General features: G+C 33.3%; 15 protein-coding genes and 4 pseudogenes across 19 annotated transcripts, besides 2 other annotated features; 15 read left to right on the forward strand and 4 right to left on the reverse strand.

Moving 5' to 3' along the window:
• Nucleotides 1–74: 74 nt before the first annotated feature.
• Nucleotides 75–2045, reverse strand: TVAGG3_0875300 (protein serine/threonine kinase protein; the record flags this gene model as incomplete). The annotated part of the gene is made up of 1 exon (XM_001299883.1): nucleotides 1345–2028. The coding sequence occupies one exon, from the start codon at nucleotides 2026–2028 to the stop codon at nucleotides 1345–1347; it is 684 nt and encodes a 227-aa protein (XP_001299884.1).
• A 296-nt stretch (nucleotides 2046–2341) lies between these two features.
• Nucleotides 2342–3328, forward strand: TVAGG3_0875310 (cell division; the record flags this gene model as incomplete). The annotated part of the gene is made up of 1 exon (XM_001299884.1): nucleotides 2342–3328. The coding sequence occupies one exon, from the start codon at nucleotides 2342–2344 to the stop codon at nucleotides 3326–3328; it is 987 nt and encodes a 328-aa protein (XP_001299885.1).
• A 168-nt stretch (nucleotides 3329–3496) lies between these two features.
• Nucleotides 3497–3528: a mobile genetic element.
• A 1676-nt stretch (nucleotides 3529–5204) lies between these two features.
• TVAGG3_0875330 (uncharacterized protein) lies at nucleotides 5205–5576 on the forward strand (the record flags this gene model as incomplete). Its single annotated transcript, XM_001288031.1, has 1 exon — nucleotides 5205–5576. The coding sequence occupies one exon, from the start codon at nucleotides 5205–5207 to the stop codon at nucleotides 5574–5576; it is 372 nt and encodes a 123-aa protein (XP_001288032.1).
• Nucleotides 5577–5707: 131 nt separating this feature from the next.
• Nucleotides 5708–26925: part of a mobile genetic element that runs on past the window's edge.
• TVAGG3_0875350 (protein of unknown function, DUF4106 family) lies at nucleotides 8029–8883 on the forward strand (the record flags this gene model as incomplete). Its single annotated transcript, XM_051250225.1, has 1 exon — nucleotides 8029–8883. One exon carries the CDS (start codon nucleotides 8029–8031, stop codon nucleotides 8881–8883), a length of 855 nt encoding a protein of 284 aa, XP_051085700.1.
• Nucleotides 10125–10892, reverse strand: TVAGG3_0875360 (annotated as a pseudogene). Its single transcript has one exon. A coding segment is annotated over exon 1 (768 nt).
• On the forward strand, nucleotides 10910–12112 carry TVAGG3_0875370 (organellar and viral DNA polymerase type B; the record flags this gene model as incomplete). Its single annotated transcript, XM_051250226.1, has 1 exon — nucleotides 10910–12112. A coding segment is annotated over one exon (1203 nt), but the record flags the coding sequence as incomplete, so codon positions are not given.
• Nucleotides 12317–13515, forward strand: TVAGG3_0875380 (keratin-associated protein family; the record flags this gene model as incomplete). Its single annotated transcript, XM_051250227.1, has 1 exon — nucleotides 12317–13515. A coding segment is annotated over one exon (1199 nt), but the record flags the coding sequence as incomplete, so codon positions are not given.
• On the forward strand, nucleotides 13958–15041 carry TVAGG3_0875390 (annotated as a pseudogene). The gene has a single exon. A coding segment is annotated over exon 1 (1084 nt).
• TVAGG3_0875400 (organellar and viral DNA polymerase type B) lies at nucleotides 15312–16220 on the forward strand (the record flags this gene model as incomplete). Its single annotated transcript, XM_051250228.1, has 1 exon — nucleotides 15312–16220. A coding segment is annotated over one exon (909 nt), but the record flags the coding sequence as incomplete, so codon positions are not given.
• TVAGG3_0875410 (organellar and viral DNA polymerase type B) lies at nucleotides 16407–16976 on the forward strand (the record flags this gene model as incomplete). Its single annotated transcript, XM_051250229.1, has 1 exon — nucleotides 16407–16976. One exon carries the CDS (start codon nucleotides 16407–16409, stop codon nucleotides 16974–16976), a length of 570 nt encoding a protein of 189 aa, XP_051085704.1.
• Nucleotides 17065–17909, forward strand: TVAGG3_0875420 (annotated as a pseudogene). Its single transcript has one exon. A coding segment is annotated over exon 1 (845 nt).
• Nucleotides 19305–20160, forward strand: TVAGG3_0875430 (organellar and viral DNA polymerase type B; the record flags this gene model as incomplete). Its single annotated transcript, XM_051250230.1, has 1 exon — nucleotides 19305–20160. A coding segment is annotated over one exon (856 nt), but the record flags the coding sequence as incomplete, so codon positions are not given.
• TVAGG3_0875440 lies at nucleotides 20312–22174 on the forward strand (annotated as a pseudogene). The gene has a single exon. A coding segment is annotated over exon 1 (1863 nt).
• On the reverse strand, nucleotides 22628–23344 carry TVAGG3_0875450 (uncharacterized protein; the record flags this gene model as incomplete). The annotated part of the gene is made up of 1 exon (XM_051250231.1): nucleotides 22628–23344. The coding sequence occupies one exon, from the start codon at nucleotides 23342–23344 to the stop codon at nucleotides 22628–22630; it is 717 nt and encodes a 238-aa protein (XP_051085706.1).
• TVAGG3_0875460 (uncharacterized protein) lies at nucleotides 23510–23770 on the reverse strand (the record flags this gene model as incomplete). The annotated part of the gene is made up of 1 exon (XM_051250232.1): nucleotides 23510–23770. The coding sequence occupies one exon, from the start codon at nucleotides 23768–23770 to the stop codon at nucleotides 23510–23512; it is 261 nt and encodes an 86-aa protein (XP_051085707.1).
• TVAGG3_0875470 (uncharacterized protein) lies at nucleotides 23816–24244 on the forward strand (the record flags this gene model as incomplete). The annotated part of the gene is made up of 1 exon (XM_051250233.1): nucleotides 23816–24244. One exon carries the CDS (start codon nucleotides 23816–23818, stop codon nucleotides 24242–24244), a length of 429 nt encoding a protein of 142 aa, XP_051085708.1.
• On the forward strand, nucleotides 24272–24805 carry TVAGG3_0875480 (uncharacterized protein; the record flags this gene model as incomplete). Its single annotated transcript, XM_051250234.1, has 1 exon — nucleotides 24272–24805. A coding segment is annotated over one exon (534 nt), but the record flags the coding sequence as incomplete, so codon positions are not given.
• Nucleotides 25873–26157, forward strand: TVAGG3_0875490 (uncharacterized protein; the record flags this gene model as incomplete). Its single annotated transcript, XM_051250235.1, has 1 exon — nucleotides 25873–26157. A coding segment is annotated over one exon (285 nt), but the record flags the coding sequence as incomplete, so codon positions are not given.
• TVAGG3_0875500 (uncharacterized protein) lies at nucleotides 26161–26331 on the forward strand (the record flags this gene model as incomplete). The annotated part of the gene is made up of 1 exon (XM_051250236.1): nucleotides 26161–26331. A coding segment is annotated over one exon (171 nt), but the record flags the coding sequence as incomplete, so codon positions are not given.

Genomic DNA, 26925 nt, shown 5'->3' on the forward strand with positions numbered 1-26925 from the left:
ATTCACAAAATTATAAAGTAATATGAATTTTGACTCATAAAACTTATTAAGCAAACAAATTATTTGAAACTAAATGAGTTGTTAAAGTAAATTTGGTTTATTTTATTTTTTCTTTTCGTTATAAGATTATATTAATAATTGGCCCTTATATAAATATCAAAGCAATTTCTTAAAGTATATCATAGTATGAGTTCTCGATATTCTGTCTCAAGATTTGGTAGAGAAAAAAAAATTGAGATAATAATCTCGATGAATTTCCTGGGGAAAGCAATTTTCGGTTGTTATATGAATTACTGTAAGGATGAAAGTGGTCGGTCTAAAAAATGATATTGGTAATACAATTTGAAAAAAATAAATGTGTTATGTTATCATCACTTTTTCGGATAATTTCGCATTTTTGTTAATAATTTCTAGAATTGAATAGCAACGTATGTTATTTTCTGGAGAATACTGACCTATACATGCACATCGAATCGAATTGGAAAGAAGACTTGTGTGAGCATGTCCACATATAAGCCAATCTTCACTATTGATTTTTTCGGCGCCGCTTTTAATCCAATCGAAAAAGGAAAACGCATGTTTATCTCGAACACGAAAATTATTAAGCAAGTCATGAGCAAAATAAATTTTTAGAAGATTGGCTTGCTGTTGATGAATTTTCAAAAGTATGGCAGTATCTTTAATTAATGTAACTCCTTGAATTGATTGATTGACATCAACATATGCTCTGTCATGATTACCACCTATTATATACGTAGGAATTGAATAATTTTGGAATTCAAACATCAAATCTTGTAATACAGCAGGACCTTTCGGCCAACTTCCGTTTACTAAATCACCTAAAACAAGTAAAATGGTTGGTTGTTCTTTGTTTATAAGGTTTTTAAGTTCAGCTTTAAATAAAGGGATATCTTGAATATGACAATCTGATATGAGTAAGATTTTTTGATCAACATTGATATCTATATTAAGATTGTATATTGACACTTTAGTATTAAAAAGTGGGGTATTAAAAAGTTCTCCAAAAGTATGTTTCATAATGTCACTTTTTACAAAAAAATACAAAATAAAAATATACAAGATTAGGAATGAATTCATAAGTAATTGATTAATTAATCATGCTAACCATGAGAACAATTAAGTTGAATTAGGTGCTAAATGAATATTAGTCCAACTCTTTGAATGGGTAATGTACTTGAACCAAGAATGTTCTAAACATTGTTGAACTGTAAATCTCTGAGCAGGATCAACTTTTATCATGTGACTTATTAGATCTTTTGCGTCTTTAGATATGGATCTCCATTTTGATGCAGGGAAAAGATAAGCACCAGTTAAAATGCATCTTCAAAGAGTACTCTCAGGATTTATGGGGAAATGGCTACTGCCACTCAATAGCATATACATTGAAACACCAAGAGACCATATATCAATTGATTTATTGTAAGGAATGCCAGAAATAATTTCAGGAGCAGCATAATTAAGTGTTCCCACGTATTCATTGCAGAGTTCATTTTCTTGTACTTTTGTTGCAAAGCCAAAATCAGTGAGTTGAAGAAATTCATTTTCCGATTTGCCAAGGAAAAGAATATTCTCTGGTTTAATATCCCGATGGCAAATTTGATTTTCGTGCAAATACTTAAGTGCTAAAAGAGCTGAGCGAATAACTTCTTTAACAAGATCTTCGTCCAATTGATGATTTTGAGAATTATTAAGAATATTTTTCATATCTGCCATGGCCAATGGCATGACAAGACATTTGTAGGGAGGGTAATCAAAAATTTCTTTAGCTTGAATAATAAATGGACATTTACAATTTGACATAAGATCTGCTTCTGTATTGACTCTATCTGTTATTCTTTCACGGTGCTTAATTAGCTTTAAAGCAAATTGCTCGTTAGTTTTTTTATTTTTTGCTATATACACCACTGAGTTTTTTGTATTATCTAAAACTTTCTCGAGTTGATAGTTGTGAATAACTTCTCCAATATTTGGAACATTAATATTATCGACATAGTAAAGAGATGTCATTAAAAAAAATACACATTGAGAATTGAAAACGACATAGAAAATTGAGCAAATAGTATCAGAATTGTTATGATAGTACTACCAGAAACTTGATGAATTATTTTTATTAGACTACTTAGTTCCACTCCAAATCAAATCGAAATTCCCATATCATATAGAGAATTGGAATTTTATAAAATCAAGATTCCTATTCTACTGGATTTTTATAAAATTAGATACATTTATATGTTATATAATTAATTTTCGTGCTTTGAGATGTTGGTCGATGTTGAGTGACCGTTTATTTATATAGGAAAAATTTAAACGGTTATCAATCATGTGTGAGCTTTTGCTGCCCAACAGGATCCCGGGATCATGCAACTATTCAAAAGAAAGTGCTCAAGACTATTTAAATCCGTTTAGAAGTTCATATATTCCAACTGAAAGCCCTGATTATTCAAACATATCGACAGATTCATTTGATAGATATTATTTTTCAAATTACAATCCGCCTATTGATAACGGAAGAGAATACTCTGATCAAATATGCAACTTTTTGCAAAACATAGAGATTGGAAGGAAAGCCCCAAAAACTACCATAATTTCAAAAGAAAATAGAGCTGCTCTAATTGATTGGATGTTATGGATTTGCTATGAATTTGGCTTTGTTGATGAAACTTTCTTCTCAGCCGTCTCAATTATCGAAAAAATTCTACTGAAGATTCAAGTTAATATAAACTCCTTGCAATTTTATGGAGCAAGCGCAGTATGGCTTGCATCAAAGTTACATGAAACGCAAACACCATCTGTTGAAGATTTTGTTAACCTTTGTAATTATGAATACACATCTAATCAATTTTGTCTTTTTGAAAAAGAGCTTTTGCAAGCATGTAACTATGATATTATTGATCCAACTGCAGATAATTTTACATCAGCATTCCTTAGCCAAATTCCATCAGATTCAAACTTCAATGATTGTGCAAAAATGCTAATACATGCATCTGTTTTCTCGCCATCACATGCTTATATGAAACCATCACATATTGGGCTCGCAGTATTCACATTAGCAAAATATATTACTAGATATCCAATGAATTTAATAGTTCTTCCTCGATCCTTACAATATTTTGAAGAAGATGAACTAAATTCAGCCACAATTTCATTAATTGAAGGTTTAAAGATTGCCAAAAATAATACTGATTCAACATTTCGAGTCAAATTTGCCGAATTTTTACAATATAATTCTATTGATATCGATTTTCTCAAGAACAAAATGCAAGAATATATTTCAACTAATTCATTATCTTCAACCCTAGAATCGTAAATTTTTTTTAATTTTTGACTTACCACTTACTGACATGCTATGAAAAAATAAATATATCTTTATTTTAAGAGAAGAAAAGTATAGCAGCCATAATAAGTACTATAGTTATCTGTTTTCTCCTAACCAAAAATATTAACTTTTGACCTTAGGATATTGGGATTGAAATCCTAAGAGGGCATTTACCACGTTCTGACATTCTCTCAATTTTTATTGACAATTAAGATTTACATCTTAATTATTCTATAGTGCCTATCTTTTACATTGGAAGATAGATCGGTCATAAAAATTTTATATTATTTCAATTGAATTCTATTGTTGTTCTAGTGGAAATTGAATTATTTTTTATTTTTGAGAATAAAACGTAACTTAAAATATTTTAATTTAGAAAACCTATCACAACGATTAAAATAAATATTACTCACTTGTAGGGGGCTAGGCGGCAAATTAGGTGACTTGTTTAAATTTCTTTCAGAAATTGTGGATTTGTAGTTAGGAAAAGTCATAAGATGCATAAGTTCTATTGTTGAAACAGTTTATTAAATAATTTTTAATGCGTACTGATCAATACCTTCGGAATATTTTTAGATATGTTGATAGAATTTTGTTATTTTTCACTTTATGTAAAAATTCTAATTGAGAATAGAAATAGTTGAATACTTTAGGTCAGGTAGGTGGGGCTTCCAAGCGCGTTGCGCCCTCTAGCTCATAAGAAATTTTGCCCAAGACCCAAGAGGAGGACCGAACCCCAGCCGACCAGCCGGTGACAAAACCAAAACCGTTGTTATTTACATCATATTAATGGTGTCACTTTTTAAATGTCACTTTTTGTGTCACTTTTCACAAATTATATATGTTTTTATGTTTTGTCACTTTTCTGTCACTTTTCGGGTAAAAACATTTTTATTATTATATATAAATGAATTTTACAAAACCGCCGTTACCGTTCTTTGGAAATAAGAGTAGATGTAAAGATATTATATTGAGAGAACTTAAGAAACTACCGAATGGTCTAACATTTGTAGATTTGTTCGGTGGAAGTTTCTATATATCCCATTTATGTCATACCGTATTTCCTGACTCAAAGATTATATGCAATGACTTCGACAACTATATGAACCGTCTCAAACATATTCCAGACACAAACAATATATTGAAAGAGTTAAAAGAAAAGATACCTATAGGTAAGATGGAACGTATACCATTAGATAAGAAAAATATTGTGAGAGAGGTTTTGAAAAAAAGCAGAATATATAGACTGGGATAGTATATCTGCTAGACTATTATATAGTGGTGCTATAAGAGTTCATGACATTGAAACACTTATGTCAAAAGTTTTATATCTTAACTATACAAATGTTTTCAAAGAGGACATAGAAAAATATATTGAGGGTATAGAGTTTGTGAGATGTCATTGGACAGAGTTGTATGAAAAATATAAAGACAAGGAAAATGTTTTCTTTATAGTGGACCCGCCGTTCTATAACACATGGGATTTTCAATACCAAGTAGACTGGACTTTGAGAGACTCTTTAGAAACTTTAGACGTTATACATAACCATCCATGCTTTTACTTTACATCCGATAAAAGTGGTTTGGAAACCGTTATGAGATGGTTAGAGGACATACATGACTATGAGTTTATATATGACAAGATAGAATATGAGAGAGGTCCTATAAACTGGAGAAAGTGTCACAATAAAGAAATTTTATTAGTAAGTAAATGTGGTTTGAAATCGGATTGTTAGTTTTAGGATTTTTCCATTGTGTAATTTATTTATTTGACGTGGCAGAAAAGTACAGAGAATATGAAGATGAACCAATGCCTGCAAATGTTCAGCATATGTACTCGTAAGATATATTTTTATCTAATATTAAAATGCAAGGAGTAGATGCGCAAGGTCAACCAAGTGTTGCACAGCTTGGAGCACATAACCCAGAGAATATTCCAAATGAAGTTAGAATACAAACTGCATTGGCAAACTATGGTCAAGTGCCAACAGATGTACAAATGCAAACTGCCATGTCAAATGACGCTGCGTTAGGTTTGCCACCATGGTATGCAAATATGAGATGGAAAGAGTTTTATACAAACCCTGAAGTGGGATATAAACAACTTTATGCAGATGACGCGAACACAGGAGTTGACCCAGAATATGTTTTCTACCAGAGGAGAAACAGAATGTATGAGCTCCAGTTAAAGAATGCTATGGAACTCAACAGGAAACGTAAGAGACTAGGCGGACATTAGATTTTTACATATAGTAAAATGGGTTTCTTCAGTAAGATAGGAAACTTCTTTCGAAATGTTGGAAGAGGTATATGGAATAGAATAAAATCTGTCGGAAGAGGAGTATGGAACGGTGTCAAAAATATTGGTAAAGTTAGTATACAAGTCTTGGGTATGGTGGCACTGCGTTCCACCTTACCCAATACTTGTGAATTTGACACTTTACAAAACCGTTAACGTATATTTTACAACATGAACGCAAAAACTAACTTAACCTTAAATATTTACAAAGCCGCCAACAATTTCACCTCACTATCGTTCTCACTAACAACTTCACTAATGTTCTCATAAATTTTCCTCAATATCTTCATCATCAGTGTTAACCCTATTGTAGTCATACTTGAAGCCATAAACTTTCTCTAACTTCTTAACGTACAATTTACATAACTTACCTTCGTCATCGTATGGTTTAATGATATAACTATTTCTATCTTTATAAACAGTCAATGAAAAGTCAACTGGTCTCGGATGTATTTGAAAGAACATGTTATGCTCAGGAAGGAAGAATAAATGTTTAAATGTATGTTTGTTATATGTTTTGATTTGTATGAGTTGCTTTGTTCTGTCATTACATCCAAATAAAATAAAAATAATTTTAAAAAATAAAATAAAAAATAAATGATATCACCACTCTCACACGTATGAAAACATAGCACAAAAATAAATTTAGGTGAAGTGGTGAGATCTAACCCGATTTCTAACCCGATTTCTAACCTCATTTCTACCCTGTTGAATTCATTGCTTATAACTCTCTTCCTTGGTTTCTTTTTAGTTGCTTTCTTCACGTCTGTCTCCAACTTGACTGTCTTTCTTCTTCGTCCATAATGATACCAGTTACTTCCACCAGTCAATGGGTCAAATGGTCGTTCATAAGGGTTTCCATACATTCCATAAGGTCCGTATGGATAAACCGCTGGTGGAGAAGAAACATTTTCTTTAGTTCCATCGACTCTATTTAAATGCATTGTTTCACCTTTCATCTGGTCATTAAAGTCTTTTGCGTGTTTTGCAAACTCATCGTCCTTTCCTAAAGCATTTTCTGACTCAGTCGCAACCAAATTGGATGCTTTATTTATGAGCCCTATTTTATTTAATCTTAACTTCTTTGCAACCCAGCCTCCAATCTTCCTTTATTTGCATCTAATGTCTTTGAAACCCTTCCTCCACTCATTTTATTTACTGCGTCATAAGCTCCAAGTGCTTTTGCTCCAAATGCTAATGCTTTTGTTCCCATTGCGCCTAAAGCTGCCCAAGCTACCATTTACCCCATATTAAAATCATCTCTCTTCAATATTATCTCATAAAAGTTCTCGTTACTGGAGAAAGTCAATGAAACATAAACATTCTCACGGGCTTCACCCTCACCGCTTTGCGGTCTATCTAACTTCTTTCTTATCTCATCTATTCGCTTCAAAATGTCTGAACAATTGCTAACATCTTCTACAACAGTTATTTCATCATGAACGACCTTTAAGAACAAGCTCATTTAATATGCAATTAAAATCATCTCAATAATGAGTCCATCCTTTCCATCTTTAGGTAGCACAACATCTTTCATTGAAGAAGGTTCGACAAGTCTTATGTTAAACTTACTGACAAAGTTTGTTATACTATAATGCTTCGGTGGCGAATACATGTAGTTTGAAAGACATAATATAGATTCTTCAGCAAATTCACTTATACTGGATTTTATAACAATGTTCTCACGAGACCAAACGCCACCAATTGACAATCTTGTAAGCAATCCTGCTGAGCCTTCAACTGTAAACGTCGATGGTAACATTCCACGAAGGTCATCTATTGACATCTTTGAGTCACTGAATTTAAATATTTTCTTAAAGCAATCGTCATTATCTAACCATGCAATAGCTTTGAAGTTTTCATTCGAATATACATCTGCTTCATTAAATGTAAAACCTGACTTCTTTGCAGAGGCTTTTAAAATCTATTGCATTTGTTTCAAAATTATATGCTATGGTAACTTCTGAAGGTAATGGGTCCTTCTGCTATAAGTTGTTCTTTCAATACCATTTGAAGCTTTGTGTTAAAAACTTTCATGTCATCTCCTGTATCTAAGTTCACATACACAGCAACAGGGAAACTATCTTGCTTCTTTGTTTCATCATTATATCTCAAAACATTAAAGTTCTTCAATAATATTGTCCTTCCTGCTGGAATACTTCTAACTTGTCTTATTTCAATAGCTTTCTCACCTCCTACATACTCTACCCAGTGTCTTGGATATTCATAAGTATACTGACTTTCTTGAATTTTGGTTGGTTTCATCATAACGTGTTCATAGTATATCTTTATACTCTTGTCAGTTAGACTCGGTGCTATGTTCTGAATATTTCTGACTTGCATTTTTAATGGAGATAAAATGAAGCATTTAATACATGACGTAGATGAAGACATGAATGAAACTACAGACAAACTTAACTCTTCTCTTATTCTTCCTTTCAGCAAAGATTATGAATTCTGTTCAAATGGTGTGTATTTCTATTGTGGAAAGATGGGTTCAGGTAAGACATTTAACCTCATTCGTCATATACTCATAACAGAGCGTTTAGGAAACGACTCTTACTATGACCAAATCATTATATCAGCAACTTCAGACTCTATGGATTCAACAGCGAAAACATTCATGAGTAAAGTTCAAGCATCTGTCGTTAAAGTTCCAGATAGCGAACTCATTGAATTTCTTCAACGTTACATTCGACGTAAGAGAAAATATTATGCTATTGTAGAGTTCATACAGTCAGGAATGCAAAAGACTTCAGAAGAGATGGAAAGAATTATTGACAAACACCACTTACGTCAGTACTCAGGAGTTTACGATATGAAACGACTGACAAACTACATTCTATCAAAACTTTCAAAATACCCCTTCAAAAAGTATCCTTCAAACACTCTGCTCGTTTGTGACGACTTCGCCGGAAAAGGTTTAGTGTCAAAGCCTGACTCACCATTAGCTAACATCATAACTAAAGTCAGACATTACCATTTAACTGTAGCAATACTTATGCAAACATGGCGTTTCCTTGCTTTAAACATAAAACGTCTCATAACTGACTTCGTTATCTTTCAAGGTTTCTCACGCTATGATATTGAACTCATTTGGAAACAGTCAGGTATAACATTACCTTTTGAAGAAATTTGGGAAGCATATAAGTCTCTCATCTCTCCTCGTTCATACCTTGAGATTCATATCATGACTAATACCATTAAAGTCAAAAATATTCCATGGGAACGACCAACATTGTTTTAAATCTTAACTTTAATTGACTGATGGTAAACAAATTCCATGCATCTCTGTCGCCATTTCTGTTAATATTTTTGCTGTCATTCATATCATCCACTTCCCCATCCGTTAGCTTTTGAGGATATGCGTTAGAATAGCTGTTCTTAAATGAAGGCTTTTCACCTTTGAGAGCATAAACTCTATAACTTTCTGCATACTTTATGTTTGAACCTCCTGAGCCATCATTGACATAAATTTTTATAGGCTTCCACCCTTTGTTCATATTCCTGCTTCTTCCCTTTGCTCTTTTGTTCAGTAGTTCTACATCTTTATACACAGCTCCTGTCTCAGTGAATTCAACAATATTTTCATTCGTTAGCTTTACATTCAAACCCTTGTCGAGTATATTGTTCATTTCATACATATAAAAGGTTTTTATTCTATATGAAATGAGAAGCAAATCCATCTTAGCTGGTGCCGTTAATGTTCCAATTGAACCAACATCAAATGTTGACTCACGAACGACAAACAATATTGTCATAAAGAACTATAGTTCGGAGTGTTTGAAAGAAAAAGAACCAGATCTTAAGTCGGTGAATTTAAACACAACTTCAAACGCTAACGCTACATCAGATGTTAAGTTAGAGTATCCACCACTGGACCAAGTTCTTTCAAGAGAAGCCAACGACAACCCTTACACAAATGTTCAAACAAATCCTTCAGATAACGTAGACCATTACCTTCTTCAGTTATACCAAACAATTTTACTCAAAGACGATAAGAAGCTTTTGACAAATCTTATAAGTAAGAACCAAATAATTCTAACAAAGGAGGACCTTGAAAATATTATATCACGAATAACAGGAAAGCAATGTGTCATTGACTATCTCGACCCTGAAATCGAATGCTGTGGTCAAACTCCAATATTCATGAAAATAGGTAACATCCGCATCATTGAAACACCAGGTACTCCAGGAGTTGAGTTTAAGTATAAATATTCGAACGAGTATACAAAACTATCTACTTACTATAAGCTTTGTTTGAAATATGTTTTAGTAAATTAAAGCAATTTGTAATATCTATCCAAAACTTCTTCAACAGTATCGAACTCATCTTCATAATGCAAACCTAATCTTATTGACTTGGTGCAGTTTTCACTAACACAATATTTTTCTGTTCTCTTGACTGACATAACTAACTCATTTGTTTCATCAAACAGCAACAACCAAAGTTCATGACCTAATACATAACATTCATACTTTATATTTTTAGCTCTGAGTTCTCTTGTAAGCTGTTGCATTTAATATTTTCTAAAAAGTCAACTTCAACAGTCATTCGCACTGGTGCCTTCAGTTCTACAGGCTCTCCTTGAAAGTCAACAAGTCTGAATTGCATGTCTTTCAAATTATGAGGACTAATGCGAACCCATTTACCTAAATGAGTTGCTATGACAGGAACGTTTGGAATGAACATTGAATTTACTTCATAACAGAAGGATTTATATTCTACTGAACCTTTACTATTAACTCCTGAAATACCTGTGACATTAGCTATTTTTGACTCAATGTACAAACAATTGCCATAACATACGTATGGAACAGATTTCATCTCAATCGTTTTGTCAACACTTTTCAAAGGAAATGTCATATGGTATGCTCCCAAAAGAAGTTGTACTCTATGACTCATTCTTGGTATCTTAAACTCTTCGCATAACTGAACTTCAAAACTCCTGCAATAAGTTTAACATTCATTAAGTTTTCTCCGTTATCCTTGTTTATTGTAGTATTTATGAGAGCATTTAACACTCCAGCTAATGTTTCCATCTTATATTCTACATTATTGTGAAATCTTATTTCGTGCTTCTTTCCATCTATTTCAAGCTCCATGAAATCTGTTTCGTCAGTTATAACGAATGAAGCAATAGTATTAAAGTCAACCATTCTGAATGCAAGTGGCTCATTCTGTAGACCTAAGTTTGTTTGTAGTTTTACTGTCCCGTATTCGTTTGGGTCTGTACTTTGCAAATAGAACAACATTTTATTCTCATTAAAATATGAGTATAGCTGCATATGCGTATGAAGCTGACAGAGCTAAACGTTTATATTTTGGTCAATACTCTCTCACACTTACTGACAAATATATTGTTATCAGTGATGGAAATACCGAGAAATACATAACATGGAAGGACTATGAAAAGTTTGACCCCATTTTAACTCCATGCACTATGCCATTCATTGTAAATGGTGAAGTTGTCATGAAGAACGACACAACAGTATATAAGTCTGTTCATGAAGCGTTAGAATATATGTTGAATTATAATCCCGAAAGATTTGACCCAAGCACTACGCCATGTACAATGCCTTTTATTAAGGATGGTGAAATCGTAAGAGTTCCGGATTCAACGGTTTACACAGCTGTTCAAAACAGTTTACAAAACATTTTAGCGAATATCTTTAATTCAGAAACTACAGAAATAAAATTACCATATATAACAGATGCTAAAGAAATTAAATCAAAAACGACAACATTATTTACGTCACTTAATGATTTAATGACTTATATCATTAATATTCCTGCACCAACTATAGCATTTGATCCAAACTCGACGGTTTGCAGTGTACCTTTCATAAATGACAGTTCATTAATTACTTTAAGGGATTCGACAGTAAATGAATCATTAAAGGCGTCATTAATGAAAATCATTGATTTTAATTCATTCATGAATACATATAATTCATTCATTAATGTTTCATATGCTTCTAAAGAAGGTGAGCCAAAAACTATCGATAAAGCGGTGTATGAAATAAAAGCATCAACGACGAAATTGAATTCGTTAACTTTTGACGGTGATAGTTTCGTTAATGACATAACATCGGGGAAAACAATTTTAACGAAAGAATATTTAAAATCTCATGTTAGTGAGTTCGTTGAAATTGAAAAAGAAGGTGGAATTAAGTTCGATCCACTGAATTTCATTTTCAGCTTAGCGAATGCGGGTGTTAGTTTCGCTGAATGGACAACTATACAGAGTGAAATAAATGCAATATGGACGTTTTTGGGGTCAAAAGCGGGAATGGGTGAGCTTGTAAATGCTGCAAGAACATTAGGTGAAACAGGAAATTTTGTAGATGGTTTTAAAAGACTTGTTTCAAATGTTTTAACAAACACAAAGAAATTATTTAGATATACCGTACATAACGGACGGATTTTCGAACAGATAGCAACAAACCCTCCGGTTATGGCTGCGTTGATGATGGTTAGAGATATAAAACCACGTAACGACGGGAACGAAGAACATGAACAACAGGATACTGGTCGGGTTATTCGAGACATTAAAAACGTGTATCCTGAAGTTATTGATTTATTTAGAGGAGTTAATGATTCAATTTCAAAACATTCTATAACCCTCGATGAAGAGAATAAATTAACAGATTATATATTCGTCATTATTGCAGAATTAATGAAGAGAATAAATGAAAAAGGAATTGGTGATATCATTAATGTCAGCGATGTAATGATGAAAAGAAATTTTGACTCATTATTTACAAAACCGAAAACAGAATATAGTCTTTATGACGTAATTACCGAATTAATGAAAAAGATTAATGATAATAAGAGTTCTGGCGGAAGAGTTGAATTAGAAGTGAATGATGTTAATGAGAAATTAGCCGAAAAAGCAAACAAAAATGAGCTTTTAGCTCTGAGTGATAAAGTCAAGAACCACGTTCATTATATAACTTCAGACGAACAGATTATAACGAACTACCATGGATATTTAACACGAAGTGATGAAGCGAAGACAAAAAATGTTAATGAAAGAAGATATAAATACATTCGTGCTAAAGGTTATGACATAAGCTGTACTGTACAGTATGATGTAGCTAAAGCACCAGAAGCATTTGGTTATACCGGTGAAATTTATGCCTCTACTTTCAATGTTAACGGTGTATTAGTTGAACCAAGATTTACTTTGAGAGTTAAGTCAAAAATAACGTTTGAAGATGCTATTAAAAGTAAAGCTGACAAAGTTGAACTTGAAGCAACGAACAAAGTTTTGAAATCTCATAAACACAACATCTCCGATATAAATGAACTTCAAGCTACATTAGACAGTAAAGCCGACAAGAACCATACACATAAATCCTTCACTACTGTTAGAGCAGACGACATAATATTGAACTATACCCTTGGTTCAAGTGCACCTTTAGAGAATCCAAGTACAAGCGTAAAAGATACACTAAACAATTTAGATAACAGTTGCAGGAATATTGAAGGTCATGCCAGAAACTTTGAAGCACATGAACTACCAGCAATGTTAGATAAGAAAGCCGACAAAACTTATGTAGATGAAAATTATGCAAAGAAGTCGGAAGTAAATGCTGCGCTTAATGGAAAAGCCGATAAAGAGCACGTGCATGAAGAATTTCAAACAATCAAGATTAAAGAAATTAAGGCATGCATCGAAATAGTAACAAAAACAGGAAGAGACGGTGCAACTGTACAAGAACAAAGAATTTATCCTCCTACTTTTCCTAATGGTTTAATAACAAACAATATAAATATTGTAGAAGGCAATAAAACTATAAACGTTAAACATGAACTTCTAACAATGAAGGCCCAGATTCTTGAAACCATATATCCTATAGGCTCTATTTATACGTCAATGAACTCAACAAATCCGGCAAGTGTTTTAGGTTTTGGTACGTGGGAACAGATTGTAGATAAATTCCTCTATTGTGCGAACTCTTCAAAGCAAACAGGTGGTTCGAAGAAAATTAAAGAAGCAAACCTTCCACCGCACACTCATACAGGAACTACAAACACAACAGGTAGTCATTCACATTCAATAACAAAAAGAGGTTATACAAATCTTGCAGCAGGTTCGGATAGACAGGGAATGCATAGATATGATATTTCAAGTGACCCAGTAGATTCAAGCGCAGGTATTTTCTGTGGAACCGCAGGAAATCATTCACACACTTTCACAACAAATCCAACAGGCTCGGGTAAGATTACATGCCACCATTTGTGACTATATTCGCATGGTACCGCGTTCAATGAACTCGCTTGAGCCTAGAATAAAATCTTTATTTTTACATAAATGAGCTTGAAAGAAGTATTCGAACAACATCCATGGAGGTCATTTAAGAAGTTCAATGAAGCTGCAAAGAGTTGGGGATTTACTAACAGAGCTGAAGTTAAAAAGTTCTTTGACAAAAATGTTGTACATCAAACAAAAATAAACCCTTACGACTACTTTTTACCAATTTACTCCAACACTCCACGCATACCAATTTGACACTCTCATTCAAAGCAGAAAAGGAGGACATAAACCATTCCTCATCTTCATAAATGTTAACACTCGCAAAGCTTTTGCGTATATAATGAGAAATAAAGGAACTCGTGAAGTGTTAAGAGTTTTACAAAAGTTTGTAGCAGAACATAACCCAAGTACTTTAACATCAGACCAAGACAGTGCATACCTCAGCAACGAAATCACAGAATTTCTCATTAAGCATAACATAACTCACTACACTACTGAAGACCATAACCATAATATTTTAGGTATCATTAATCGCTTCATAAGAACGCTCAGAGATTTAAATCAAGAGCGAGACTTTACCGAAGAAACAATGAAACATTTTCTCGAAGTATATAATTCCTCAACAAATTCTACAACAGGACATACACCAAATTCAATGACACAACAACAAGAAGAAAAGTATATACAAAAGAAACGAAGCCAAACACAAAATATCAGAAATTCAACACAATTTACCCTCATTCCTGGTACAAAAGTTCGTGTAGTTCTTGACGACAAACCGTTGACAAAGAAACGTTTAAGGTTAAGTCGAAATTATTATATCGTAGACTCTACGCAAGGTAATGGATATCTTATAAAAGCTGCTGACGACTCTATTGCGTTTTATCCTCGTCATAAATTAGTCGAAAGTAGTAATGGCAAACTTGCTGAAACCATTGACGAAGCAAAGCGAGGAGTGGTTATTGAAATACTTAACTATAACATAAACGATGACACTTATAAAGTAAGATATGAAGGAGGCGTTGAAGATGTTATACCATCTAAGAACTTGAGAGAGTCAAAGCCAACACATCTGGGACCATTAGAGCGGGAGTACTGGAAAGACAAAAATAAGCCAGAAAGAATAAGAAAATTCTTCTAAACTTTTTCATTAGATGTAAATCAGACATGAACGAGAACAGTCATGATATCATTAATGGTACCATTTATTTTAACATAAACTTTATTTATGTTAGAATGTTAGATCTAACACGTTTTCTAACCACTTTTCTAACATGGTCTAAAACTCTCGAAAATCATGAATTTTTGACATTTCCTTATGAAAGAAAAATAACGCTAATTTTTTTCTAAGAAAAATTTTTATCTTGTATGTAAAGATATGATTTCAACAATAGGTTCTACAACACTTCAAACAACAACTTCACCAAACTCTTTAGTTATGAATCCAACATCTATGTTAGTAGAGATGAAAAGCTTCATTCCTTCTTCATATACTTTTGAGACAGAAATACAAAGAATTAAGCAAGAACTTTTAACAAGTAATTTAGACTGTAGTGCGAAAGATGAAACAAATGAACAGTATCTTTATGACATGCAGGATATTATTGACCATTTACCCAAATTGCCTGAAATCCAACAACAAAAGCTCACTATTCATGAATTCGATGAAATAGAAGTGAAACCAACTGACTCAGTAGAAATAAAGAAGTTCATACGTAAAGTAAACTATGAGTTTCTAGGATATCATTGCAACCATAAAGTTATGGACAAAGATTGCGACATGGTATATAAGAACATCTCTGACATATATAAATCTGGGGAGTTTAAGACATACGACAACTTTGTTTCATTAGTTGCTGAATGTGTATGGCAGATAAGAGATAAAGATAAAAGATGTAAAATATGGAATGGACAAATAAAACCAACAACTTTTGAGTTAAAGAAAACCATTGACGCCTTAGTTGTTATAGCAGGTCAAATTTCAATGTATAACGCAAAAATGAATCCGCAATGTTCAAAATGTAAAGCAGCAATGAGGAAATATAACTACTCCGTCAAAGAGATAGAACGTATGAGAAACGACTATGCTGACTTAAAGAAAGAAGTAGAGAAACCAGCAGAAGATAAAATGGACATGTTAGCATTTCTGAACAAAAACTATCCAACTGCTGACGATTTCCTATTATCTGATGTCAAGAAGAAATATAAAGAAACCTTCGGCATAGTTAAAATTTTTGATATCCTTCGTGAAGAAATAGAAGCTACAAAACTGTTTAAAGTCATGAACCATCGCAACATATACCATGTAAAACGCTTGTAAATAGTTTTCTTCGATGTTAGAAAAGTGGTTAGAAAACGTGTTAGATCTAACATGCTAACATAAACATTATTTTTTCTATCTTAAGGAAATTCACGAAAATTCATGAGTTTTGACATTTCCTTAAGATAGAAAAATAACGCTAATTTTTTTCTAAGAAAAATTTTTATCTTGTATGTAAAGACAGTAATGTCAAACATTGAGTTTGAAACAGTTAGAAAGATAGACAATGACACCAAAGTGGTTAGAATAGGTGATTTAAACGTAAGATACTCAAAGAAATACAACAAATATTCTTTGTCAGACATTATAACACCATCTGGAAAGAAAACAAACGACTGGGTTAGAAATGCTTCAACTCAGAAAATTTTGACAAGAAATCCTGAGCTTATGATATCAGTAGCATTTCATGGAACAAGAGCATATCTTATAGACAAAAGTCTTATACCAATAGTTTTGTTATGGTTAGACCCAGTTGTTGGATATAACTTCATAACTTATGGTTCATTCGATACTGAACGTTGCAGTGAAGGCTTACTTTACATCGTTCAGAAACCGAAGGACTTCAATACAAAGAGATATAAGATAGGAAGAACATATAATATAACTCAAAGATATGACAGTACAGTCAATAGAGTCAAGGTTGTGTTCGTTAATGATATGAGAGCTGCAGAAACAGAACTACTTGAAAAGTTTGAAGTAGATGAGATAGATAAAGCTATAAAATTATTTGACGAAGTTGCTGAAAAATACATGTAAAGCGTTTATTTTTGGTCTTTTGTGAAAGTCAGAAAATAACGCTAATTTTATTTTTATTTATTTTTTTATTTTGTATGTAAAGACAGTAATGACAACATCAGAGAACACAACAACAGTTATAGTCCATGAAGCTATAAATGAAGAATACGAATACATACAGTATAACAAACAGTTACGTCTCATTCGTTCAGTCAAAGATGACATGTACCAAATGCAAAGTATAATGAATGCTCTTCGTTCTACAAAGCAAGCATATCATTGGTTTGAAAACCAACAGACAAAAGAACTTTTAGAAGAATTTCCTCATATGATTGCTTCCCTCGGAAAACCGAGAGAAGAGATTCCGTACGAAAATCGCAAGAATTTGGCACCTGGTTTGAAAGGTTATTATGTTCATAGACTTTTAGTAAACGCTGTAGCAATGTGGGCTTCACCTCGTTATGCTTGTTATATTTTCATGATGTTAGATGAACTATATAAAGCAGAACGTGGAGAGATGGAAAAGAAACTTCAAGCAAAAGATGAAGTCATTGAATCCAAAGACAAAAGCATACAGAAAAGAATACCACGTTCAGTACCAAAAGGAAAGGAAAAAAGCTATAAGTATATGATTTACGCTGAAGAGATGGAGAAAGAAGAAGATAGAGATATGGTTATGTTGCATTTAGTGAGAAGAAACAACAAGAGCTTTTATGACCTCGCTAAAATATATAAATCTGACAGAAACTGGTTCTATCGTGAAAACTTACCGATTTCAATGACACCGAATGAGCAAATAAAGGAAATTGTCAAAAGTACTCTTCCTCAAACACACTATGATATTAAAGGTTGTACAATTCTTACCTTCAAAGAAGACTTACCATTACTGAAGGAAAAAATAACAGAATATTTCGATAACTTCAAAGAGGAAGAATAAAAAAATCTAAGCTAATTTTATTTTTTTATAAAATTTTATCTCATATGAAAGAACATGAATTTAGAATATTCGGAACTCATGACAGAAGAAGAGAACGAACAACATGTAAAAGATTATGCAAAATTTCTGAAGGTATATAAAGCATTTAAACAATATCTAAATGCTTCTAAAGATTATGCAAAATTTCTGAAGGTATATAAAGCTTATGAAAAAGCGTATGAAAAGTTTATACATTGGGGAATTGTTGTAAAATATCGATATGAAGACTAACCAAAAATATATTTTTGTTCAAATAACGTCAGGGTCAATTTCTTCAACCATTTCACTTCCTTCGTCAATGTCAATTGAAGCTTCTTCAACCTTTGGTAAGAATTTCTGTATAACATCTTTGTTCGTTATTGTCTTCAGAGATGAAGGATAATATTTCACATTTGTTTCACCCTTCTTATATTCTTTCTGTTCGGAAAGATTCATAGCAATACTGAAGAAGTCAATGTTAGAGTTCTTTATGACAGTATAATGAGTATCTTTGACATTCACGAAGAAACCCTTTTGTTTCAAAACTACTGCTAACTCTTGTGAAGTATAACGTTTGCGGTCAATGACATAGCTAATGGTCTGACATACTGACCAAACTTAGATTCTTTCACAAACTTCTTGTTAAAGATAACATTAACGTTTGAAGCACCATTGAACTCATTCTTGATGACAGTAGCGAGAGCATTGTATGAAAAGAACTTGCAATCTTGCATGTGTTTCATTAAAATAAAAATATTAAATTATTTTGAAAAATAACTTAAAAAAATCTAATCTAATTTTTTCAAAAAATATTTTTTTATTTCCTACTAAAGATGTATCGGAAGTTGTCTAAGTTAGAACACTCGGAAATAAAACAACTTCTTACAGAAGCTAACATAGATGTTGCAAAACATTACGCGACAAACAAAAAAGCACTCGCTGACATCCTCAATGACTATAATGGTGCAATAAGTTATGATAGAATTCATGAGTTCATAAAGCCGCAACGCGGCGAGGACGAAGTCCATGCAAGAACTTTTCCTTTAAATGACGTTGCTATTGACTTATATCATAGACGTTCAGTACCTCATGAAGTAAGAAGAGAAATGTTTGACATAACAAATGCAAACGTTGGTGAAACAAGAAGAAGAGACGACACACTGAAACAACAGAGAAGAGAGATGTTTAAAAGTGCTATAGAACAAGTTCGCAAAGCTAACGATGTCATTCGTTCCATTGACGACAAACCAAAAGAAGGTGAGAGATGGTTAAAGAAAGATGAAGAGAATAGGAAGAGAAATGTGAAGTCAGGCAATAGACTCATTGACTTTAACATCGAAGCTTTAGATGAACCAAACAGAGAATATTTACACAAACATTTCGGTAAGGTTTTCATGAGACTCTTAGAGAAGATTAAAATAAACTCACAACAGAGATGGATGGTATGTTATAAACTTGGTGGAAAGTATGAATGTTCTACGTTAAACCTCAATAATATTGGAACATTACTACATCAGCTCTTGAAGGAGAACTTTATATCAGAGATAGAAGCAAATGCCGCAGGTATTGTTGAAATGCACTATGACTTCTTCTTGACAAACATAAAGAATCTTACTGAAATAAAGATGTATGATTTAACAGAATATGAAGGCTTAACGATGTCAGATGTAAAGAAAGGCAAACCAAAAAAGAGACCATATAGAGATGAAAGCACACTGACAAATGACCAGAAAGCCATTTTGGAAGCTCTTAAGCAAACAGGAAACCCAGCACTTATAGAAAGCTTTTGGAAAGATAATGGTGAAAAGAAGTTTTATAAGAAGAGAAGCGGTCAGTTCTGGAAGTATCTTTGCACATTACCTATAAATCTTGAACGCTACCAAATCTTCAATGAACTGAACAAAAGAACTGCAACACTTATGACAGAAGACAATTGTTTCGTTTATGCTTGCATTCAGGCTGGAGTAAATGAAGAAACTATTGACCACATGAGAGAAGTCATTCGTGTTAGAGACTTTCCTCAAAGTAAAGTACAAGAAATTTCTGACGCAACAGGTATAGCATTTAATGTTACCATTGGTTACTTCAATGACTCAAGATATAATGAAATAAAGAGATACATACCAAAAGAATGTGAAACTGTTCGAACTATTGACCTACTTCTTGTTGAAGACCACTACATGCTAAACGAAAGACTTCCAATGACAACATACTTCGTCAGAAATTACAAAGAAATCTTGAAGGAGTGTGGTGGAATGAACATTGAGAAACAGATGAAAATATATACAAAGAGAGAGAACAAATATGTAGTTCGTTATGATAGAACTACACCGCTATGGGATGTTATGAAAACATTGTGGGAGTGCAAATATTTCGAACCTATTTCTTATGGAGAACTTTTCACATATACGACTGACTTATATAAACAGAACCTTGCACCATTTAAAGATTTGACATATGCTCCAAAGTATTGTGTACAACTGAAGAAGAAAGCAGAGTCAAAAGAAGTAAATAAAAATAAGTGCAAGTTCATTCCTGAGCACGTTTTCTTTGCTGACTTTGAGTGTAGTACCGATGGCTTTCATAAAGCTTTTAACATATGTTACGACAGTGAAGATGGTTCAGTGAGTGAAAGCATTTGGGGTCAGAACTGTGCAACAGAATTTTTGGAACGACTTCCTGACAAGAGTTTAATATATTTCCATAACCTCAGCTATGATATAAACTTCATCTTAAGACACATGACAGAAGTGAAAGGAACTCCCATCATTAAAGGTTCACGAACAATGCAAATAACTGGCTTATATAAAGGAAGGGCAATTATTATAAAAGACTCTTACAGTGTTATAAATAAGAAGCTTAAACTATTTCCTGCTATGTTTAACTTACAAACAGGACCGAAAGAAGTATTTCCATATAACTACTACAGCAGTACTTTGTTAGCAAATGACAACAGAACTGGTGTCATTTCTGAAGCATGTAAGTTTATCCAGGATGCAGATACATTTATGAAAAACATAGATTCCATCAAAGGTTGCAGAATAGATGAAAACCACTTCGACTTAGAAAAATATAGCACATTTTATTGCAAACAAGATGTAAGAATTTTAAGAGAAGGTTTTGTAAAGTTCCGCAATGACTTATTGAAAGAGTTTGATTTAAACGTTTATGACTACGTTAGTATTTGTTCATTGCTAACAAATTATTTGAGAACAGAGTGTACTTCCCGAATGGAAATTTATGACCTCTCAAATAAACCAAGAGAATTTATTTCGAGATGCATTCAAGGTGGAAGATGTATGTTGTCAGATAACATGAAACAAAAGAGCGAAAAGAAACTCATTGCTGACTTCGACGCTGTTTCATTATATCCATCAGCTATAGCAAGACTTTATACTTTAGAAGGAATTCCAAAGGTTATGAAGGATGAGATGTAAGCACAGAGTATCTCATGAGACATTTATTCGATGACGACCAAAAGGAACCCATTGGTGAAAAGTTTATGTCTGGCTTCTTTGTTCTCATTAAGATAACAGAGATTGGAATACATAGACACTTTCCTTTAATAGTTTGTGACCCTGAACTAAATCCAGAACTTAACGTTCCCAGAAGTTCAAACACTTGCTGTTTAATGTATGTTGACCATATAACATTACAAGACCTCATAAAATATCAAGGTGTCAAATGTGAAGTGTTGCAAGGATACTATTACGATGGAAACAGAGATATTAGAATAAGAGATGAAGTAAAGAAGTTGTTTGAGTTAAGGTTAAAGTATAAGAAAGAAGGAAATCCTTTGCAAGAAAATATAAAGCTCATTCTGAACAGTATTTATGGCAAAACTATTCTATCTCCTATTGAGTCAAAAATAACCATAGTAGATGACAAAGATGCTATAAGATATGCCATCAGAAACTACAACCATATAGTGAAGTTCGAAGGTTTGGATGGTTCAGATAAAACTATTTTCAAGCTAACGAAAAGCATTTGCAGACACTTTAACTTCTGTCCACTTGGTGTAATATTCTATCAATGTCGAAGAGAATAATGTGTGAAGTATTCTGTACTGCTGAAGACTTAGGAATGGACATCTTTTATAGCGATACGGACAGTATGCATCTCTACAATGAAGATATCCCTCGTTTAGCTGAAGAGTTTGAGAAACGTTATGGAAGAGTTCTCATTGGTAAAAACCTTGGTCAGTTTCATAGTGACTTCGCAGAAATAACACCTGGAAAACAAAGTTTAGCATACAAGTCAATATTTTGTGGAAAGAAGACCTACATAGACTTACTCACTAACGATTTAAATGAAGTTGCATTTCACTGCAGAATGAAAGGCGTGAAGCAAGATGTTATTGCTTTAACCGCTAATGAAATGTTTCCTGACTCTGTTCAGTGTTTCTATGATGAAGATAAAGGTTTAATGGTTCCGCAAGGAAAATTTGACAAAGACTCTGAGTTCAGTGTTATGAAGTTATATAAAGCACTTTATGACGGTCAAGAGATTGGATTTGACTTATGTAAGTCTTCTAGTCCTTGCTTTGCTGAAAAGTTTAACTTCTCAATAACGACTAAAACAAGCTTTATTCGTAAGTTGAAGTTCTGAGGTCATTTATTTTTGTCAGCAATGAGGTCATGAATGAGGTCATGAATGAGGTCATTTATTTTTGTCAGAAATGAGGTCATTCGTGATAAAAATAAAGCTAGCGTAGATTTTACAATACTGCGATGGTAGAGTTTAAGAGTTGTGCTTCAATGTAGAGACAGTCCTTATGGTCTGGAGGTAAGAACACTGGGCAGTTATGGTCATGAGTGGAGAACATGTCTATCCAAAACTCACGATTGAAGCCAGTTAATTTATAGTATTTAGGGTTAGGAAGTGGTGAAGTTCTTGTATGACCAATGAACTCATTTTCAACTCCCTTACTTAAGTTTGAATATAATATAGCTTGCTTTCTATCCCAAATGCCAGGTGTTACAATCTTTGAAAATTCATTTTTCCTCGGAAGCATTGCATCATAATTGAAAACATTCTTGAAATCATCACTTGGTTCAGAGATTTGAAATCTTATACGTAATGGATTTTCTTTCTCTTTAGCTACTTCATTGAATGGTGAATATATAACAAACTGACAGTCATGTGTTCCATCTTCATTTTCATTAAATTCATAATGAAAGTCTATAAGTTGTGGCTGACTACCTTCTTCTTTCAGTTGTGCAAAAAACTCACGTAAAGGCTGTAAAGTTTGTACTTCAATGTTGAACTTTTTCTCGAACATTTCATTGAAGGAAATCATACATTCTTGTAAAGTTGTATCGTCTTTAAAGTATTTGTATATGTGAATGTTTTGGACACTTAAAGACTGTTCGTCATTTTCTATCTCGACTTGAAGTATAAAGTCAACTTTCCTAAATGCACGTGTTATATACATAGATGTTATGCCAATGTACTTCTCTTCATTTATGTTCACAATCCAGTCTGTTGGAAACTTAAACGTTACTCTGTTCCCCTTTATTTTGACGTCAGGGTTTTCACTACTGAACGCAACAGATAAAGGTATTTGTCTATACATTTAATTCGGATAAAAATAAACCATTTACTCTTTCTTTGCTTCAGCTTCTTTAGCTTTTGCTTCAGCTTCTTCTCTAGCTTTCTTCGCCAGCAAACGTGGGTTCTTTTGTCTTCCAGCAGCTAATGCAGCAAGTTGTTTTTCACTAAGTTTTCTCTTTGGTCTCTCTGGCTTTTGTTCTTGTTTTTGTTCCTTCAGTTCGGATAAAATTTGCTCGCGAATTTCTTTCTTCAATGCTTCAACATCTATGACCCCTTGGGTCTTGTCCATATGACTTGTCTGAGTCATTTGACTGCAGATAAAAAATAAAATTAAAACTTTAACCGATGTAAAATGAGCTTGTCAAAATCAGAGCGAGAGTCTATTATATTAAATGACGCAAGAGGAATACAACATCCTTTCTATTATGTAAGTCAGAGTAAAGATGGTAAAATATACGTAAGAAAAAGAAAGGTTCCATTAGCGAATGCAGAGAGCGACAACATTAAGGTGTATGGCACCGAGGGCGAAGCCCATATAAAACCTTCTATTCAAACTGAAAAGTCAATAGAACAAGAAGAAAAGAAGCCAGATGTTCTTTCAATAACGAACCAAGAGCTTATTGCAAAGTTCGTGAATTTCATTGAAAAGCAAACCGAGTCAAAGAACCCTGACCCACCAGTGAAAGAAGTTGAGACAAAAGAGAATGTACAGTTCATTGAAAATGTCAAGAAACAACTTCCACCACGAATGCCAAGAAGAAGAGTGAGAATAATGAAGTAAATAGATATTTTTATCCGAAGTAAATACATGCAGAACGAACAGTTAAACGAATTTACTCCAGCAGAGCATATTCATCAGATTCGCTCATATTTCGATATCATAGACAATGCAGTTCAAATTGGTGACACTAATAGAAAATATTCTGACGCAAAGATTCCATCACAACCTGGAACTGCTAAAGATAACACATGGGTAACATTCAATCTCTCACCTCCTGGTGAAAATATGTTGGACCTTTACAATACATTCATTACGTATAAAATGGAAGGTCAATTTATTGCAGATAAAGAAATTGGTTCAGGTTCCAATAAAACAAACCCACCAGGATTTTGGATTGGTTTCGATGACGCTTTCTATGCAGTTGCTGGATATCAAATCCTTGCAAATGGTCGTATCGTATATTCTCAAGACAACGCACGAGAAGAAGCATATATAACTTCAAACTCACAAACTACCGAACAAATAAAGAAAGTAGATGTTTTCTCAAAGACTCGACATGAAGATGTATGGAGTCATTCGGGAACATGCAGAACAGGACAAATTGTTAGTGGTCCAATTACAGCAGGAAAATCATTTGATTTTAAGCTTCGTTTAAGAATTCCTGTTAGAAAGTTTTTACCATTAGAAGCTATAAGATTTATTCCTGCATTTGCTGGTAACATTCAGCTTAAAGTAAAGTTCAGTAGCGACGCATTACAATGCACATCTATATCTGTAAATGATATCATTGCTTTCAATCCAACTCTTAAAGTTGCATTTGCTTCAGATTCAAATCCACCGACAAATAAATTTGTTCCATGGAATGAACCATTCACTATGATAACGAAGGCAATAGAAGCTAGTGGAACAGTTACTATTACAACTGTAACCCAGCAACTATTTCGAACAAAGATGGATTTTAATGAATGTTTCATTCATCCAAAGTCATTCTCTTTAGACCCTAACATTTATACAGAACTTGTAGAACATTATACAAACGAGGCTTTATGTTTTCCTGTTAAAGTTATGGATTGGATTCCTATGGACGGTTCATTCTCAAAGAATACAGATAGTTCAAGTGCAACATTTACAGCAGCTTATACGCCTATTAATGTTAAAAGTATTTGGGCACTATTTAGAAAGAAAGACAACTATTATGTTAATTTTGAGAACCCTAAGTTTAAATATCTTCAGCTTTCCATGGGAGCTTATGGAAATATGCCTGCAGAACCTGAAAAATCATATGGACCTGTATTTTATGAAATGGTTGCGAACGCTTGCAATACAAACAATGATATGATTGGATTTAATGAAGATGTTATGAGGTCATTGGTGGATGATGGTAGTGTGGAACATAAATGGGATAGCTATGACAACACACATTTCTTATGTGGTTTTCCAACAGAAGTGGACTTTTGCTTCCAGCAAGGTCAAACATCTACTGCTCCAATAACATACAAATTGTCTGTTAAAGGACCTATTGAACTAGCAACTGAAAACGTACCAAAGCCACTTATTGGATTTATGAGGGATTGTTGCTTTGCATTCAGTAAGACAGTCAGGCATACCAATAATAAGATTGACACTATAACTTAGCAACTGACGACAGTGAGGAATAAAGGATGAACGTTTATTTTTAAAGCTTATAAATGAGTTCTTCATCAAGCTCTCGTGAACCTTCACCATCTATGAAACAAACTTTACCAAACGATTATGGAGCACCTATTGAATATTTCTTACGAGCTGCACAATGGCAAAGAGCAGTCTCACCAAGGTTAGGTGTTCCACCAGCTCCTGTCAAAAATAGCATTTGGTCAAGTCCTTATATAAAATATGGTCTCCCACTAGGTTTGCTAGCTACAGCAGGAGCAGTAATGATGTTGAAAAGAAATAAAGCAAATGTTGTAAATAATACTGAAGTAGCTGAAGTTAAACAAACTCCGACACCATCGCCAAAACCAACGCCTTCACAAACAACACCTTCAATGACTCCTGAACCTATGGAATTACAAACTCCTGTTCAAAAGTCAACTCCAAAACCGACTCCAACATTTAAACCAGAACCTACTCCTCAAATAAATCGTAAAACTCCTGCGTTTCCTTACTGAAAAAATAACGTTATTTTTATTTAATATTAAAATTTTTATTTGATTGAAATGACGACTAAAGTCACTGAAGCAATGAAACAAAAGTTTTTGGTAGAATACATTAAATCAGGAATTATTCCAGAAGGTTTTTACATTCATACTATGAAGGATGGTAGAGTTCAGTTTAGAAAGATAAAGCAACCATTAGATAAAGAAGGAATTTTGAGAAAGATTAAACTTCATGAGGACAACATTGCTGAACTTAAGAAGAAGTTAGAAGAGTTGGAGAAAGACGAAGTGAGAATAAAGCAATGAATTCAACAGGGTAGAAATGAGGTTAAAATCGGGTTAGAAATCGGGTTAGATCTCACCACTTCACCTAAATTTATTTTTGTGCTATGTTTTCATACGTGTGAGGGTGGTGATATCATTTATTTTTTATTTTATTTTTTAAAATTATTTTTTTTATTTGGATGTAATGACAGAACAAAAGCAACTCATACAAATCAAAACATATAACAAACATACATTTAAACATTTATTCTTCCTTCCTGAGCATAACATGTTCTTTCAAATACATCCGAGACCAGTTGACTTTTCATTGACTGTTTATAA

This window comes from Trichomonas vaginalis, chromosome VI (assembly GCF_026262505.1).
Source record: "Trichomonas vaginalis G3 chromosome VI, whole genome shotgun sequence".
NCBI classification, from domain to species: Eukaryota; Parabasalia; order Trichomonadida; family Trichomonadidae; genus Trichomonas; species Trichomonas vaginalis.